This window comes from Pecten maximus, chromosome 13 (assembly GCF_902652985.1).
Source record: "Pecten maximus chromosome 13, xPecMax1.1, whole genome shotgun sequence".
Taxonomy (NCBI): Eukaryota; Metazoa; Mollusca; class Bivalvia; order Pectinida; family Pectinidae; genus Pecten; species Pecten maximus.
Genome location: NC_047027.1, coordinates 11,259,161 through 11,277,448, shown reverse-complemented (window position 1 = coordinate 11,277,448; position 18,288 = coordinate 11,259,161). Strand labels below are relative to the sequence as shown.

Genomic DNA, 18,288 nt, shown 5'->3' with positions numbered 1-18,288 from the left:
GGCGGCCTCTCCTGCATGCCATCCTGAACAACAAAAAACTGATTTTAAACATCTCAAGTTCCACTGTTGCGTTGGAGTTTGAAATATTTGGGATGCTATCGCAGGGAAGCAAATAAAGCGTTGTTATTTTTTCAGCCTACTAAAATGTTTGATATGACCGCCAGGGCAGCCATTTTGTAACATGATCGCGTAATCATTGTTTTCATGCACAACACCTATTTGAAATTCTTCTCAACGTCCATCAGTTGGATTCGGCTCAAACGTGGCTACAATGATCATGCGATAGTATGACTAAGTGTTATCATTTTTCTGGTCGATCCAAAATTCGAGATGGCTTCCATGGCCAACGGTACCAGTATATTTGCTACTATGCATATATACTTCAAATCATACAAAGATCTTTATAGCCTGGTGACCGTTAAGGCCCACTGGCCTCTTGTTTATATTTGGTCAGTGTTTAATGCGTTTCCTTATTTTAGTCGTTTAAACTGGTGTTTTTTTTTAACCAAAGTGACTTAAAATGTCGATGGGCCGTAAATTCACTACAATACACTACAAAACAATGACAGCTAGGTTCATGAATGGTCATAGTTAACAAGAGTTATACCCCTTTGTTGATCACCGAAACACTTTAAAGGAAGTGGCAGGAACAGGTGAACAAATCAGATCGAAGTTCACTTAATTACAGGTAAGTCTTTCTAACAATCGTTACGTTCTACATCTTACCAGGCCATTATCGTAGTATTATCATTAAGTAGATTGGTAGACAGCTAGGTGACGATGACTAATGTATAGTGTTAAGTTGTTGATGTCGCCAGTCACCTGTCTGTACAGAGCTCGTGTCCTTTTACATTACAATAAGATTTTAGAGTTACATATGAAGTGAATCAGGGTTTCTCTAAGTAAAATAAAGTTCATATAACATCAATGTAAATTATTGTATGATATTGTTGTTATAAATTTGTACAAAGGTCGCCACATTCGCAAGCAAAGATAGTCTAAGAGATTTTGTGTTATACATTACGGCGGTTAAGGTGTAATAATAGATACGTGCGAATGAACTTTAATAAAGAATACTTTACTGATAGTGAAATGTTTACACAATGTATCGTTATGACACACTGATAATATAGTAATAGTTGTTCGCTATCAGCTTCAGAGGTTTGATATTTATACTGCACAGAAAGGCATTAACTGTCGTGGTTCTCTGCTGTCATGTCCCTGTAATTATATAACCCTCGTTAATGTGACACGTGCAAGCAAGTGAAGAGTCACTCCTGATTTGTATTGTTTAATGTCCTACCAGCTAAGGTCATTTAAGGGCTCCCCTTGTGTATTGATAAACGCCCTATTAACAGCTAAGGTCATTTAGGGACGGCATCCCCTGTGTATTGTTTAATGTCCTATCAGCTAGGGTCATTTAAGGTCCGCCTCCCCAATGTACAAAATGCATGTGATAAATGTAGTTTTGGAGGTAGTATATGTTCTTGTTTCTCTCCCCGAGATAGAAAATTATGTCGGTTTTTAGTGCTGCCTGACTGACGCATACTGCTGAAGACAACCATCAAGACTTGAACCGTGCACATTAATTAACTAATTATATATGCGTATATTATTAAATATCTATTTATAACTTTACATTAGTTCTTATTTATTTTACAGGAGATGGCGAGACGGAAAGTAGACGGATGTAGGTATTTTAATTCCTTTTCACTTTTGAAATGACAAAACATTGATCAGTTTTAAATTATTTATTGATTAGCTAGTAATACAATATCATCATTATTGATATATTCATAATTCGTGTCCCAATGCATGCTACACAAACGTTTCATGTGGAGTAAATTATATTTTTTGTATATCCTTATACACTTGTTTTATATCCTTAGACTTTTTGTGTATCCTTATAGACTTGTGTATCCTTATAGACTTGTGTATCCTTATAGACTTGTGTATCCTTATAGACTTGTGAATCATTATAGACTCTTTGTGTATTCTTATAGACTCTTTGTATTCTTATAAACTCTTTGTATTCTTATAGACTCTTTGTATTCTTATAGACTTGTTGTGTATCATTATAGACATGTTGTGTATTCTTATAGACTCTTTGTGTATTCTTATAAACTCTGTGTATCCTTATATACTTGTTGTGTATCCTTAGACTTTTTGTGTATCCTTATAGACTTGTGTATCCTACGATGATTTAACGTTTGTTCGAGTCCATTTTGTTTCTCACTTCTTAATTTCTTTATTTCAAGTCTATCATTTTGTATAATATTATTTTATATTAAATATTTTGCAGATCAAGTTCAGTTATTAAATTCATATCTAAGATGCTATCAAATTGTGTAACTTTTTGTATATTGAACAATACACTAACAGTACAATGAAATATGACAATGGAAAATCAATTTATAATAACAGTGATGTCAAAGATGAATAATGGAGCAGAAGTCAGGAAATTTGGATCAACGTCACTACCTCCGAATTCTCTAGTTGGCGGTAAGTTTAGTATTTGAACAGTATGACAAACATGGCTTACATTTTTCATATTGTTGATGTTCAATAGTTAGTCCAGATCGTCCAAAGTGGACTGGTATTGGCGGTGATAACAGCAAAAAGGTCACCAGTGAAAATTTAAAATAGTCAGCTTGTCTTTTGCGATCAGTCTTTAAGTTTAACGTGTACAAATAGGGGAATCTACTTTGAGAAAGTCCATGTACTTTCAGTAAAATAGATTTTTCAAAACTGGGGCCTGTAATTCTCACCTAGATATTCAGTAGTACTTAAGTTATATTAAATATAGTTTACTCATTCTTTGATCGATCTCTCAGTTTTATGTATTTCTGTCAGTTTCTCATTCAACCTTTAAATAGATTAATGTCATAATTTCATAGAAAATTAGAATTCTGACAGGTCAAGGCCCGTGGTGTGGTTATATATCCTCCACAGGTGGTAACTGTAATAACACACTTGCCTTTCATCTAGGCAGCCGGGGTTCGATTCCACGGTTGGACATAAAACGACCACGTGGTTTTTCATCAGGTAGTCCGGTTTCCTCAAACAATAAGACACCTCGTGCGCAAAAACAAGGGCTAACAAGTATGACTGATATATGTTGACACCACGTGATTCGTTGTAAAATAAATATAAATAAGTTTACATTTGTTGATCAACAATAAAGTCATCTGCCCATATCGCTGAGGTTCAGTTTGATATCTGGGTTGCAAAACCAATTTCAAATATGAAGCGAAATATGTAGAGATGTTACTCTCGTTTCCAAAACACTTGACCCAGCGAAGTTGACATCGTGTTTAATACCATCCATCTTTTCTTAATAATATTATAAGAAAATGTGCATCAGTGAAAAATCAGTAACTCTGACTTTGTCCTTTAACCTTTGAGTATTAAGTCTGTAAATTAAATCATATTGTTTTTTTTTTTGTTTTTTTTTTGTAATTTCATCAGATATTTATTAGTGAAAAGATACAAAAATAACCCTTAGAATACCTTTGATTAAGTAACCTTGAACCTCAGCCAGTGTACTAAATGTTTAATTCCGACAAACTTGGCTTCATAATTTCATCAAAATATTTTATTAACAATACATATATAATACATACAAATATTTATGCATGCAAATACATCATTGTTAAAAGAATTAGACAACAGGCTAAGCCTATATAAGTTTTTTTCCCAAAAAGAGAAAGATGTTACACTCCATCTTTTGATGCTAAAGTATAATTGTAAAGTATGGAAGGTAAATGTATCTATACAAGAGTAAGACGGTGAGAGGAACCACGTACGTCCTTCCACTACATAACTAGTAGGTATAATTAATTAAATACACCAATGATATTGCTTAGATTAATAAAAGTAGCATTAATCTTTTGTGAAGTAAAAGCACAGCATCTTTCTGTCAGGCCTATAAATGATGACTTGTATGTAATAAAATAATCAACAAGGATTCACTCACACATTCATCCACACATTCATACTAGAATGTTGTTACAAAATACAAAAACAAAACTTGCTAGAGATAGAAATATATATCTGTATATGTTTACTACCAACATCATGTTACATAGAGAAACGTTTAATATATAGGTTAACATGATTAAGTATAAAATTATTTGAATGATCAGATGCATTGAGGATACCATATAATAAACAATGAAGACTTATATAACCTAATAAATTATAAATGGATGTAATATGGAGCCTGAAGTTGGAATACAGGGTACATTGAAAGAAAAAATGCACAATATCCTCTCTAGGTGCACCACACGCACAGGAAGAGTTATCAACCAAGTGATCTTAGAACCTATCACTATTTAAGTTACTTTTATAATTCCTTAGTTGACATAAAATTATGTTAAGTTTCCTCGGAAGAGAATTGATGAAATTGATAAAAGAAGAAACGGAAGTAGATTCTCTTACGGTACTGCCAAGTGCACTCCACATAGTCATTGTTGAAGGAAAGAAACTGTTCATATAGCTAGTAGTTCGTGACTGTGGTAGGTATAGACATTGTTTACATTTAAAAATGGCTGTATGATATTGAATATATAAGTTGGAGTGTAATTATTGATAATTTTAAACTTAAGTATTAGTTTATGATTTTGTCTTCTTGAGTTTAATGACTCTAGTTGTGTTTCAGTATATAAAATGTGGTGAGGAGTACCTCTTCGGAGACCAGTTATTATACGCATAGCTTCAAGTCGGACAGATTTGAGAAGGTCAGAATCAGTTTTGGTACAGTTGTCCCACACAACATCAGCGTATTCCAATACTGGTTTAATGTATGAAGTATACAAAGTTTTTAATGTTTTCCTATCAACTGATTTTTTTAGAACACGAAGTATACTTAGTCTTGACTTAGCTTTGTGATACATATTTGAGATATGTTCCATCCATGTTCCTTTACTATTAAATCTTAGGCCTAGGTGATTGTGATATTCATGTTGTGCAATACGATTATTGTTAAATAGAGGATGAGGATGAATAATATTCAACCTACGAGTGAACTTCATAGCTATTGTTTTATTGGGATTAAAGAGAATTTGCCATTGATCAGCCCATTCAGAAATTGAAGCTAGATCATCATTAATCATTTTAGTAGGCGTATAGAGGTCATTATTATTGTGTACTATAGCATAGAGGGAGGTGTCATCAGCAAAGAGTTTTATATTAGAAGTTATATTATTGGTGATGTCATTAATGAACAGAAAAAATAGAAAGGGACCAAGGACAGATCCTTGAGGGACCATGCAGATAAAAGCCTAGTGCTTGATTTATAACCCGTTGTTTTCTGTCAGATAGATTAGCTTTGAACCAATCAAATAATTTACCTTTAATTCCATATGTTTTTAAATTTTGTAAGAGACCTGAATGCCATACTCTATCAAAAGCTTTACTTATATCACAGAAAACAAAGCGCAAATCTGTACCTTGGTCTAAATTACTACTTATAATATTATAAATATCAGTTAATTGATTTACTGTTGAGTCAGTGTGTCGAAAACCTGACTGGTGTTCACTGAACATACACGTATTATGACCAGAAATATAATTATAAGTATATTTAAAAACAATTTTTTCCAACATTTTAATAAAGACAGATGTAACAGCAATGGGTTTATAGTTATTAAGATCACTGACTTCACCTTTTCCTTTATAGAGTGCAGTAACATTGGCAACTTTTAAAATATCTGGAATCTCACCACTAGATAATGTTTTATTGACCAATAGTTTCAGTGGATAAACTAAGGATGGCGCAATTCGTTTTACAATAATTGGTAAGAGACTATCAGGTCCAGTTGGTTTGTTTTTATTAAGAATATGTAAATTGTCAACAATATCTTACTCAGTCATATAAATATCAGAAAGTCCAAAATCGGTCAGGAGAGGTAACTCAGGTAGGTTAGTGTCTACAATATCAGAAGCGATGTTAGTAAAGAAGTAGGTTAATGCTTTAATGCCTTATCGTGAGGATGAATACAAATTTCATTGTTATTTTTTAAAAGGAAAGGATTGAGTTCAGTTATTAGTAATTTTGCCCAAGGATTTAGCTATTTGCTACCATTTCGCTGGATTAATGGATTTGTCGACAAGAGAATTCTGTAATTTTGTCATATAACTATCCTTAGCTTGCCTAATTAAATCAATGGTGTCATTCCAAAAACTTCTAAATTTAGCCCAATATTGTTTCCTATTTTTTTCTTTAGCATTTCTATGTAATCTATTTTTTTGTCATAATTTATGTCTAATCTCACCCGTCATCCATGATTGTCATCAGGATGTACAACAACTGTTTTATGTGGTATATGTGTGTTAGTAGCAGAGTTTATTTTTTCTAAGATATTTGAACATAAATCATTTATATTATTATTAGCATTAAAAATATTATACCAAGCAATATTTAATAATTCATTATTAATATCCTCCCATTTAGCTTCATTAAAATTGAAGATAGTTTTTTTTATAAGGTTTGCTTTTTAGTGTTTTAAAACAGATATTAGCTACAACGGGACAGTGATCACTGCAAAGAGGAGATAGTACCTGTGTTGAATTAAAGATATTTACATTGTTGGTTATAAAAACATCTATCAATGTAGCAGTAGTATCTGTAATTCGTGTTGGAGTTTGTATGAGGTTTCTTAGTTGATATTAAGTTAGGAGTTTAGAAAGATGAGAAGATTGCATTGTTAACAGATCAACATTAATATCACCAGTAATAATAAAGTTATGATTAGTATTGGTGAGGTTATCTAATATATTGTCAAGTTTGTTCCAATAGTCTACTGTTGTATTCGGAGGTCTGTACAAGAAACAAAGATTTTTTTTTATTTGAAGCGTTGATTTCTAAAATTACATGTTCAATAATTTCAGTTTCAAGATCATTTCTACGATTAATAATAACATCATTTTTAATGTAAATCAAAATGCCACCACCTTGATGTGTCTGTCTGTCTCTACGATATATGCTAGGATGGGAATTTATTTGTAAATCAATATCAGATATATCAGGGTTCAGATGGGTCTCAGTAAGACATAACGTATCATTATCATAGAATTAACTATCAATCAGATCAATTTTATTCCGAAGAGATCTAACATTTAAATGTGATATTGATAAATCACAGAAGTAGTGTTTTTGTTCAGAAGAGGTTGAGGAGGGAACTGGGTTGATATGTATGTTACCTGACATAATACGTAAGTAGTATTTCGATTACAAAAATATAAAACATTAAGTTGGTATTAACATAGGATTTAAGGCAAGTTATATATCTATCCCATTCATACACATTCATACTTACAAAGATTTAGGTAATACAGAACAATAGAAAAACAGTAGTTACGTGTACATGTAATACAAGAACAGAGGATAGGTATAGATGGTATTACTGGTCTCCTCCATGTGTACCATTGTAACAAACAAATTTCAAGTATAAAATAAAAAAAAAAGTAAATAAAAATTATGTTCGTTTACGCTACAATAGATAACAGAATGTATTTAATCGGAGATCTGTGATATAATGAAATGTGAGAAGGGAGATAATCACTAACAGTTATATAGTCACAAGAAGGTAATTATATTTAATTGCATCCAGAAAATTACAAAATTCTATTAAATAGATACTGGTACTAAAACCATATATGTTATTAAGCTTTTACTGTTGTAGACGGTTATAAAGAGAAAGCTAATACATTACATAGTTAATGAATTGCACAGCCAGTCCTCTTAGGGTGTTTTGGTAGCCAGATCGCATCCTCTAGCCAAGGGTTCTAGGCATAAATTGCTCGTTGTGTCCACTGACACCATATAACCTATTGACCTATGGAAATTAGATGTGGTCCGGTCACCAGTCTAATATATGATTTTATTATGAATACAAATATCTATGCTGAGTAAACAAAATACTGAATATGTATCATGTAATCACTGCACTTCAAAACTTACACCATGGAAATCTGTCATCTCTGTACGTCCACTTGTACCGCCACCATCCACATGTTTACTTCTAAGTAACACGAGTAATTTACGAACCCAACACGGTTCAACTAGACAATAAGCAATCTTAGAAATGAAAAGGTTAAAGTAATCGATAACCAAGATTAGATAGATTAAGTGGATATATTTTTCAATGCAATCTCAATATGTACAAATGGTCTTACTTACCATGAAAATGAGAAGTAAATCGCTCAACATGATCCGATGTTAAATTCAACAATGTTTGACCTCAACTAGTTATTTGCCAGTGTGAATAGAGTATATTATTTATTGAGAAACAACTGCAGGCCTCACTAAAAAGAGCGAATAATTGACACTAGACTGTATCGAGATTAACTATCCCAAGACGACAAGTACGTACTGGAGCCTGATGAAGGTAAAATTCAAACCAAAATGAAAGAAAAGAGAAAAAATGACTCAATCTAACACAAATTTATAATTAGGTAATCATATAGTGTATGTATTGAAACGATCATGTAAAGCATTGGTAGATCATTTTGTCAATTGATCTATCTTTATAAGGCGATAAATTACCAATGTCCATATACCAGTCTGTATACATGTATATAGAATGTCATATCAGCAACACAGTTAGTATAACAGTATATACATGTAGTGACAAACTCTGGTTACTCTTTCGTCACCAGTGTCAGGAAAGGGGCCTCCTTGTGGTAAACAAGTCGCGTTTTCCTTTGGGATTCAGATATTGACATTCTCTGTTTCAACAGCTCACCCCTCCGTTTAGATAGGTCTGGTGGCAGATCTGTAACAACAGCCTTTCCACATCCTGGTCTGAGCGTCCTAATTGCTTGATTTAGGACTGTGTCCCTGTCTATAAGGGACATGAAACGAACAATAATATTTTTGGTACCCTCGTCACCAGATAGGAGGCGATGTATAGCCTGGAGAAGGATTGATTTCACATATTCCAGTTCCAATTTTAGCTCATCTGTAAGGAAATCGCGAATTTTTTTTTCAGTATCCTTGGGTAATTCCCTAGTATTGCCTGGCACACCCCTCACCACGATGTTCCGCTTTCTCCCCCAGAGTTCAAGCGCAAAACGTTCATTCTTTTCTTCTTTTGATTTCTCTCTAATATCAGGTAGATGTTTACTGTGGAGATCATTTATTTCATCATTGACCCAGGTAGCTGCAGAGTCGAGAACCTCAACTTTCTTCTTTAAATCATACTAGCCCTCACTCACGTTTTTTAATTCATGAGAAAAGGAACAATGTAGCATTTTAAAACATTCTGAGATATCCGAAAATTTCTCACACTTATAGTCTGGTACCAGGGGCTGGCTTACCTCCATACTGGACATACTGGGCGTATTTCAGGATAACGCACGAGCGAATGACACGAACACGTCGTCTTATACAGGTGCATGTACAGGTAAAAGCTATATATAGCTCACTGTTCACAATACATATGCAATATGCAGTATCAAAATTATGGTCATATTCTTGAAATCAATTGCAATAAAACTGAAATATACACGGAGATGAACCTCACCACAACTGCTCACTTCGTCGTCATACCGAGTCATTCAACAGATACTACATTTGACCTTGACATCTGATTCAGTGACCTTTACCTATGATCAATTGATATGATGTTGAGTTTTTACCACCTTTGTTTGATGAATGTAAACTTTATTTATTTTACAACAATTGCGATACAAGTTATATCAACTTATGTTGATCATGCGTGTTGGCCCGGATGAAAGCGCGCGAGGGTTTTACTGTGAGAAGAAATGGGAGTACCTGGAGAAAAGCACGTGGTCGGACAGGTGACCCAATACCTTTTCACGTCCGATCGGGGAATCGAGCCCTGGCTGCCTAGGTGAAAGGCAAGACTGAGCAATACTAGACAAAACCAAAATGTCCATCAGTGAAATAAAACCAAAATGTTGCACTGACCTTGACGATATCAATCAATATGATTTTACTCCGATGAAATTTGCTCCATTAAGTCGTAAGTGCATGTTCACAAGCGAAAAGACACAATATTTGACGCTGACTTCCGGTCAAAAATTATTCCCCTTCACCAAATGATGCTGCAGACCAAATCCTTTCATTCCCCCAGGAGAAGCAGGAATAGACTCTTTGTGTATTCTTATAGACTTGTTGTGTATTCTTATAGACTCTTTGTGTATTCTTATAGACTTGTTGTGTATCCTTATAGACTTGTGTATCCTACGATGATTTAACGTTTGTTCGAGTCCATTTTGTTTATCTCTTCTTAATTTCTTTATTTCAAGTCTATCATTTTGTATAATATTATTTTATATTAAATATTTTGCAGATCAACTACTGATTTTTTTAGAACACGAAGTATACTTAGTCTTGACTTAGCTTTGTGATACATATTTGAGATATGTTCCATCCATGTTCCTTTCCTATTAAATCTTAGGCCTAGGTGATTGTGATATTCATGTTGTGCAATACGATTATTGTTAAATAGAGGATGAGGATGAATAATATGCAACCTACGAGTGAACTTCATAGCTATTGTTTTATTGGGATTAAAGAGAATTTGCCATTGATCAGCCCATTCAGAAATTGAAGCTAGATCATCATTAATCATTTTAGTAGGCGTATAGAGGTCATTATTATTGTGTACTATAACATAGAGGGAGGTGTCATCAGCAAAGAGTTTTATATTAGAAGTTATATTATTGGTGATGTCATTAATGAACAGAAAAAATAGAAAAGGACCAAGGACAGATCCTTGAGGGACCATGCAGATACAAGCCTAGTGCTTGATTTATAACCCGTTGTTTTATGTCAGATAGATTAACTTTGAACCAATCAAATAATTTACCTTTAATTCCATATGTTTTTAAATTTTGTAAGAGACCTGAATGCCATACTCTATCAAAAGCTTTACTTATATCACAGAAAGCAAAGCGCAAATCTGTACCTTGGTCTAAATTACTACTTATAATATTATAAATATCAGTTAATTGATTTACTGTTGAGTCAGTGTGTCGAAAACCTGACTGGTGTTCACTTAACATACACGTATTATGACCAGAAATATAATTATAAGTATATTCAAAAACAATTTTTTCCAACATTTTAATAAAGACAGATGTAACTGCAATGGGTTTATAGTTATTAAGATCACTGACTTCACCTTTTCCTTTATAGAGTGCAGTAACATTGGCAACTTTTAAAATATCTGGAATTTCACCACTAGATAATGTTTTATTGACCAATAGTTTCAGTGGATAAACTAAGGATGGCGAAATTCGTTTTACAATAATTGATAAGATACTATCAGGTCCAGTTGGTTTATTTTTATTAAGAATATGTAAATTGTCAACAATATCTTACTCAGTCATATAAATATCAGAAAGTTCAAAATCGGTCAGGAGAGGTAACTCAGGTAGGTTAGTAAAGAAGTAGGTTAATGCTTTAATGCCTTATCGTGAGGATGAATACAAATTTCATTGTTATTTTTTAAAAGGAAAGGATTGAGTTCAGTTATTAGTAATTTTGCCCAAGGATTTAGCTATTTGCTACCATTTCGCTGGATTAATGGATTTGTCGACAAGAGAATTCTGTAATTTTGTCATATAACTATCCTTAGCTTGCCTAATTAAATCAATGGTGTCATTCCAAAAACTTCTAAATTTAGCCCAATATTGTTTCCTATTTTTTTCTTTAGCATTTCTATGTAATCTATTTTTTTGTCATAATTTATGTCTAATCTCACCCGTCATCCATGATTGTCATCAGGATGTACAGCAACTGTTTTATGTGGTATATGTGTGTTAGTAGCAGAGTTTATTTTTTCTAAGACATTTGAACATAAATCATTTATATTATTATTAGCATTAAAAATATTATACCAAGCAATATTTAATAATTCATTATTAATATCCTCCCATTTAGCTTCATTAAAATTGAAGATAGTTTTTTTTGATAAGGTTTGCTTTTTAGTGTTTTAAAACAGATATTAGCTACAACGGGACAGTGATCACTGCAAAGAGGAGATAGTACCTGTGTTGAATTAAAGATATTTACATTGTTGGTTATAAAAACATCTATCAATGTAGCAGTAGTATCTGTAATTCGTGTTGGAGTTTGTATGAGGTTTCTTAGTTGATATTAAGTTAGGAGTTTAGAAAGATGAAAAGATTTCATTGTTAACAGGTCAACATTAATACCACCAGTAATAATAAAGTTATGATTAGCATTGGTGAGGTTATCTAATATATTGTCAAGTTTGTTCCAATAGTCTACTGTTGTATTCGGAGGTCTGTACAAGAAACAAAGAATTTTTTTTTTATTTGAAGTGTTGATTTTTAAAATTACATGGTCAATAATTTCAGTTTCAAGATCATTTCTACGATTAATAATAACATCATTTTTAGTGTAAATCAAAACGTCACCACCTTGATGTGTCTGTCTCTATGATATATGCTAGGATGGGAATTTATTTGTAAATCAATATCAGATATATCAGGGTTCAGATGGGTCTCAGTAAGACATAACATATCATTATCATAGAATTAACTATCAATCAGATCAATTTTATTTCGAAGAGATCTAACATTTAAATGTGATATTGATAAATCACAGAAGTAGTGTTTTTGTTCAGAAGAGGTTGAGGATAGAACTGGGTTGATATGTATGTTACCTGACATAATACGTAGTATTTTGATTACAAAAATATAAAACATTAAGTTGGTATTAACATAGGATTGAAGGCAAGTTATATATCTCTCACATTCATACACATTCATACTTACAAAGATTTAGGTAATACAGAAAATATAGAAAAACAGAAGGTACATGTAATACAAAACAAAGGATAGGTATAGATGGTATTACCGGTCTCCTCCATGTGTACATTGTACCAAACAAATTTCAAGTATAAAAAAAAAAAAAAAAAGTAAATAAAAATTATGTTCGTTTACGCTACAAAGATAACAGAATGTATTTAATCGGAGATCTGTGATGTAATGAACTGTGAGAAGGGAGATAATCACTAACAGTTATATAGTCACAAGAAGGTAATTATATTTAATTGCATCCAGAAAATTACAAAATTCTATTAAATAGATACTGGTACTAAAACCATATATGTTATTAAGCTTTTACTGTTGTAGACGGTTATAAAGAGAAAGCTAATACATTACATAGTTAATGAATTGCACAGCCAGTCCTCTTAGGGTGTTTTGGTAGCCAGATCGCATCCTCTAGCCAAGGGTTCTAGGCATAAATTGCTCTTTGTGTCCACTGAGACCATATAACCTATTGACCTATGGAAATTAGATGTGGTCCGGTCACCAGTCTAATATATGATTTTGAGTATACGTTTATTATGAATACAAATATCTATGCTGAGTAAACAAAATACTGAATATGTATCATGTAATCACTGCAATTCAAAACTTACATCATGGAAATCTGTCATCTCTGTACGTCCACTTGTACCGCCACCATCCACATGTTTACTTCTAAGTAACACGAGTAATTTACGAACCCAACACGGTCATTAAAGGAATCAGGTTGAACTAGACAATAAGCAATCTTAGAAATGAAAAGGTTAAAGTAATCGATAACCAAGATTAGATAGATTAAGTGGATATATTTTTCAATGCAATCTCAATATGTACAAATGGTCTTACTTACCATGAAAATGAGAAGTAAATCGCTCAACATGATCAGATGTTAAATTCAACAATGTTTGACCTCAACTAGTTATTTGCCAGTGTGAATAGAGTATATTATTTATTGAGAAACAACTGCAGGCCTCACTAAAAGAGCGAATAATTGACACTAGACTGTATCGAGATTAACTATCCCAAGACGACAAGTACGTACTGGAGCTTGATGAAGGTAAAATTCAAACCAAAATGAAAGAAAAGAGAAAAAATGACTCAATCTAACACAAATTTATAATTAGGTAATCATATAGTGTATGTATTGAAACGATCATGTAAAGCATTGGTAGATCATTTTGTTAATTGATCTTTATAAGGCGATAAATTACCAATGTCCATATACCAGTCTGTATACATGTATATAGAATGTCATATCAGCAACACAGTAAGTATAACAGTATATACATGTAGTGACAAACTCTGGTTACTCTTTCGTCACCAGTGTCAGGAAAGGGGCCTCCTTGTGGTAAACAAGTCGCGTTTTCCTTTGGGATTCAGATATTGACATTCTCTGTTTCAACAGCTCACCCCACGGTTTAGATAGGTCTGGTGGCAGATCTGTAACAACAGTCTTTCCACATCCTGGTCTGAGCGTCCTAATTGCTTGATTTAGGACTGTGTCCCTGTCTATAAGGGACATGAAACGAACAATAATATTTTTGGTACCCTCGTAACCAGATAGGAGGCGATGTATAGCCTGGAGAAGGATTGATTTCACATATTCCAGTTCCAATTTTAGCTCATCTGTAAGGAAATCGCGAATTTTTTTTTCAGTATCCTTGGGTAATTCCCTAGTATTGCCTGGCACACCCCTCACCACGATGTTCCACTTTCTCCCCCAGAGTTCAAGCGCAAAACGTTCATTCTTTTCTTCTTTTAATTTCTCTCTAATATCAGGTAGATGTTTACTGTGGAGATCATTTATTTCATCATTGACCCAGGTAGCTGCAGAGTCGAGAACCTCAACTTTCTTCTTTAAATCATACTAGCCCTCACTCACGTTTTTTAATTCATGAGAAAAGGAACAATGTAGCATTTTAAAACATTCTGAGATATCCGAAAAGTTCTCACACTTATAGTCTGGTACCAGGGGCTGGCTTACCTCCATACTGGACATACTGGGCGTATTTCAGGATAACGCAAGAGCGAATGACACGTAACACGTCGTCTTATACAGGTGCATGTACAGGTAAAAGCTATATATAGCTCACTGTTCACAATACATATGCAATATGCAGTATCAAAATTATGGTCATATTCTTGAAATCAATTGCAATAAAACTGGAATATACACGGAGGTGAACCTCACCACAACTGCTCACTTCGTCGTCATACCGAGTCATTCAACAGATACTACATTTGACCTTGACATCTGATTCAGTGACCTTTACCTATGATCAATTGATATGATGTTGAGTTTTTACCACCTTTGTTTGATGAATGTAAACTTTATTTATTTTACAACAATTGCGATACAAGTTATATCAACTTATGTTGATCATGCTTGTTGGCCCGGATGAAAGCGCGCGAGGGTTTTACTGTGAGAAGAAATGTGAGTACCTGGAGAAGCACGTGGTCGGACAGGTGACCCAATACCTTTTCACGTCTGATCGGGGAATCGAGCCCTGGCTGCCTAGGTGAAAGGCAAGACTGAGCAATACTAGACAAAACCAAAATGTCCATCAGTGAAATAAAACCAAAATGTTGCACTGACCTTGACGATATCAATCAATATGATTTTACTCCGATTAAATTTGCTCCATTAAGTCGTAAGTGCATGTTCACAAGTGAAAAGACACAATATTTGACGCTGACTTCCGGTCAAAAATTATTCCCCTTCACCAAAGGATGCTGCAGACCAAATCCTTTCATTCCCCCAGGAGAAGCAGGAATTGCTATATTTCTCTTATCACATTAGGTCCTGTCGCTCTGATATTGCGTGTACACAGTTTTGAACTGTCTAGCAGCTGTTGGCCTGTATCATCAGATTTGAGTAACGTTAGACAGTTTTTTTTTTCATTTTAAACTTTAAGTAAATGTTCAAATATCCTTTGTTTTTAAATTGCTCGTCTTCTACCCATTTTTACTCATCATGTGTTGGTCCTAATAACCTTTATGTTGTTGATGGGCGGTTAAAAGTCAATGACTAACATGGCCTATTTCGAAAGTAGTGTATGCTTTTTGAGTCTTTGGATCTTTTCTCAATTTTCATTCGTAGCTCCCTGCATGGTCCCCTGTTTGTGCAAATTGAATTTTAACACGGATCTTAATCAAGATTGCCTATAGGCGGACATTTTGAATTTTGACAGTATTTGATTGTTACCGTTTTTTTTCGCAGAAATATCTTCATGAATTTGTTACTATATGTAATAAGCAGGTCTCCCCGTGAGCATTAGTTTTGCATATCAAATTATCATTCTGCTCTGAAACGAAATGCCCGAAAGGTGGCAATTATGAATTTGAAAGGTCGAAGTTTATTACCGCTATATTTTACGAAAGCGCTGATTGGGCTGTTTTCTCAAATTACAACTCCAGCTGTAGGTTCCTGTTTGCCTTATTTTAATTTTAGAAATCAGAAAAAAAAGATGACCGTGAGGCTGTCATTTTGAATTTTACAGCTGACCTTCTAAAATTTCACATGTAGGTTTCCCTTGATCTGTTTTTACTCATGTCACTTCGACACAGTTTCGAAAAAAGGTCTACCGACAGGTTTGGTTTGGCTTATTTAGTTTAACGTCCTATTAGCAGCTAAGGTCATTTAAGGATGGCCTCCCGTGCGTGCCACATGCATGCGTGTGGTGAGTGCGTATGTGTGTTTTGGGAGGCTGCGGTATGTTCGTGTTAAGTCTCCTTGTGATCGGCCGGAACTTTTGCCGATTTATAGTGCTACCTCACTGAAGCATACTGCCTAAGACACCCAGCAGGCAGTCATTTTGCATTGTGTTTATGTATCAACAAAACTAACCCATAAACATATAGTATGTTATTTCTATGTAGGCGATTTCCGACGACTGACTGCAGAGGTGAGGATTATACTCATAGGCAAGACAGGATCTGGAAAAAGTTCAACAGGAAACACTATTCTAGGACGATCAGCCTTTTCTGTGGTACCGGGAGGATCATCTGGCACCAAAAGATGTTCCTTCTTCAGATCACCAGTACACAAAAGGAACGTAATGATTGTCGATACCCCAGGATTGTTCGACAGTCATATATCGTTAGAGGAAACACACAAGGAACTAGTGAAATGTATCGGTCTCGCTGCTCCCGGCCCACACGTGTTTCTTCTCACTATACCGGCCAACATTCGAAGTTCCCCTGAAGAATTGAACACGTTAGATTTACTGAAAAATGTTTTTGGAGAATCAATGGTAGATTATACAATGGTAGTGTTTACAAAGGCAGATGAAATGAAAAGACAATTATTGACCGAGGAAACGTTTTTTAAAACACTTCCAGACCAAGTACATAGGTTAGTCAAACTCTGCAAAGGAGGACATTTATTCCTTGATAACCAGTCACCACGGGAAAAAGAAAAGCAAGTCGAGGCTTTGATCAGTCGCATTGAGTACATAATGGACCAACGTCTTCATAAATGTTATTCGAACGATCAGTTTAAAGTAGCGAACGATATAATGGAAGCTCACACGAGCAAAATGAAGTCAGAAAGTCTGAACAAAAGATTGGCAACTGTTGACGAGGAAATCCAGGAAGGTGATCGAGGAGATACAGGCCAAGAACCACAACAGGTTCAAGTTGTTGAAGATCCGCAGCAAGAAGATGGAATCGACGATCAGGCAAGACGAGAGGTTGCCGATGGAAAAGGACCAATTGCCAAGTTAATGGAAAAACTCCGATGTTTCTGGGAAAGTATCAAGAATTTCTTTACCAAAAAATAGCAAACAATCAAACAGAATTGATTGCTTACATTAGTAATCCAGCTCAAAAGTGCATCTTTGAAAAAACTAATTTAGAGGATTTCATGATTAAATAGTAACAGAAAAATAATCCTCAAAATCATTACATTTTTACAGAAATATAAATAAATGTAATTGATCTTTATATGACATAAACTGCTTATAGGACGCTAAAAAAACAAACAAAAACGAGAGTTTATATGTAAATATGATCCGTACCTAATTTTTCTGAAATTGTCACCATCACTTATCCACATAATCAAAAGTGACTGAACCACTTTGGTAAAAAAGTAAGTACAGATAAAAGATTTGCTTAAAAATCAACATGTTATTTGTTTAAGGTAATACTACAATATATCGTCCAATATTTAGCGACCGTTTGCACTCGTGGAAAATCATACTATACGTATATAATATAGTATAAGATATAACACTAATATATAATATTAAATAATAAAAGCTTTCTTCATGGTGTACGGTGAGTTGGTTTTTTTTTTTTTTTTTTTTTGTAATTTTCATCGGGTATGTCTGTCGGGCAGGCACAAATGTGTGATTTTTGTTTGTCTATTTTCCTCCTCTTTTTTCCTTGCCTGTTTTTTCCAATTTTACATTTCCTTTTTCCATTATCATTGCTGCCAAATTTAGTTACTCGAGTATGACACAATCACCATTTAACGAG

At 34.0% G+C, this 18,288-nt stretch overlaps 1 protein-coding gene across 2 annotated transcripts; it reads left to right on the top strand.

Moving 5' to 3' along the window:
* Positions 1–590: 590 nt before the first annotated feature.
* On the top strand, positions 591–18,076 carry LOC117341397 (GTPase IMAP family member 4-like). 2 transcript variants are annotated; one of them, XM_033903247.1, is made up of 4 exons: positions 591–688; positions 1,663–1,690; positions 2,425–2,502; positions 16,690–18,076. In XM_033903247.1, exons 2-4 carry the CDS (start codon positions 1,666–1,668, stop codon positions 17,589–17,591), a joined length of 1,005 nt encoding a protein of 334 aa, XP_033759138.1. In that variant the 5' UTR covers positions 591–688; positions 1,663–1,665; the 3' UTR covers positions 17,592–18,076. The 2 variants fall into 2 exon arrangements, with proteins under 2 accessions (XP_033759138.1, XP_033759139.1); XM_033903248.1 differs by having other exon boundaries at positions 630–688; positions 1,663–1,694.
* The last annotated feature ends 212 nt before the right edge of the window (positions 18,077–18,288 follow it).

Bases quoted from the DNA above. Each gene is read 5' to 3' on its own strand.
- LOC117341397 (XM_033903247.1), top strand. From the start codon at position 1,666: ATGGCGAGACGGAAAGTAGACGGAT. The intron at 1,691-2,424 runs GTAGGTATTTTA...TTATAATAACAG, and splicing joins GAGACGGAAAGTAGACGGAT to TGATGTCAAAGATGAATAAT. The intron at 2,503-16,689 runs GTAAGTTTAGTA...ATTTCTATGTAG, and splicing joins TCCGAATTCTCTAGTTGGCG to GCGATTTCCGACGACTGACT.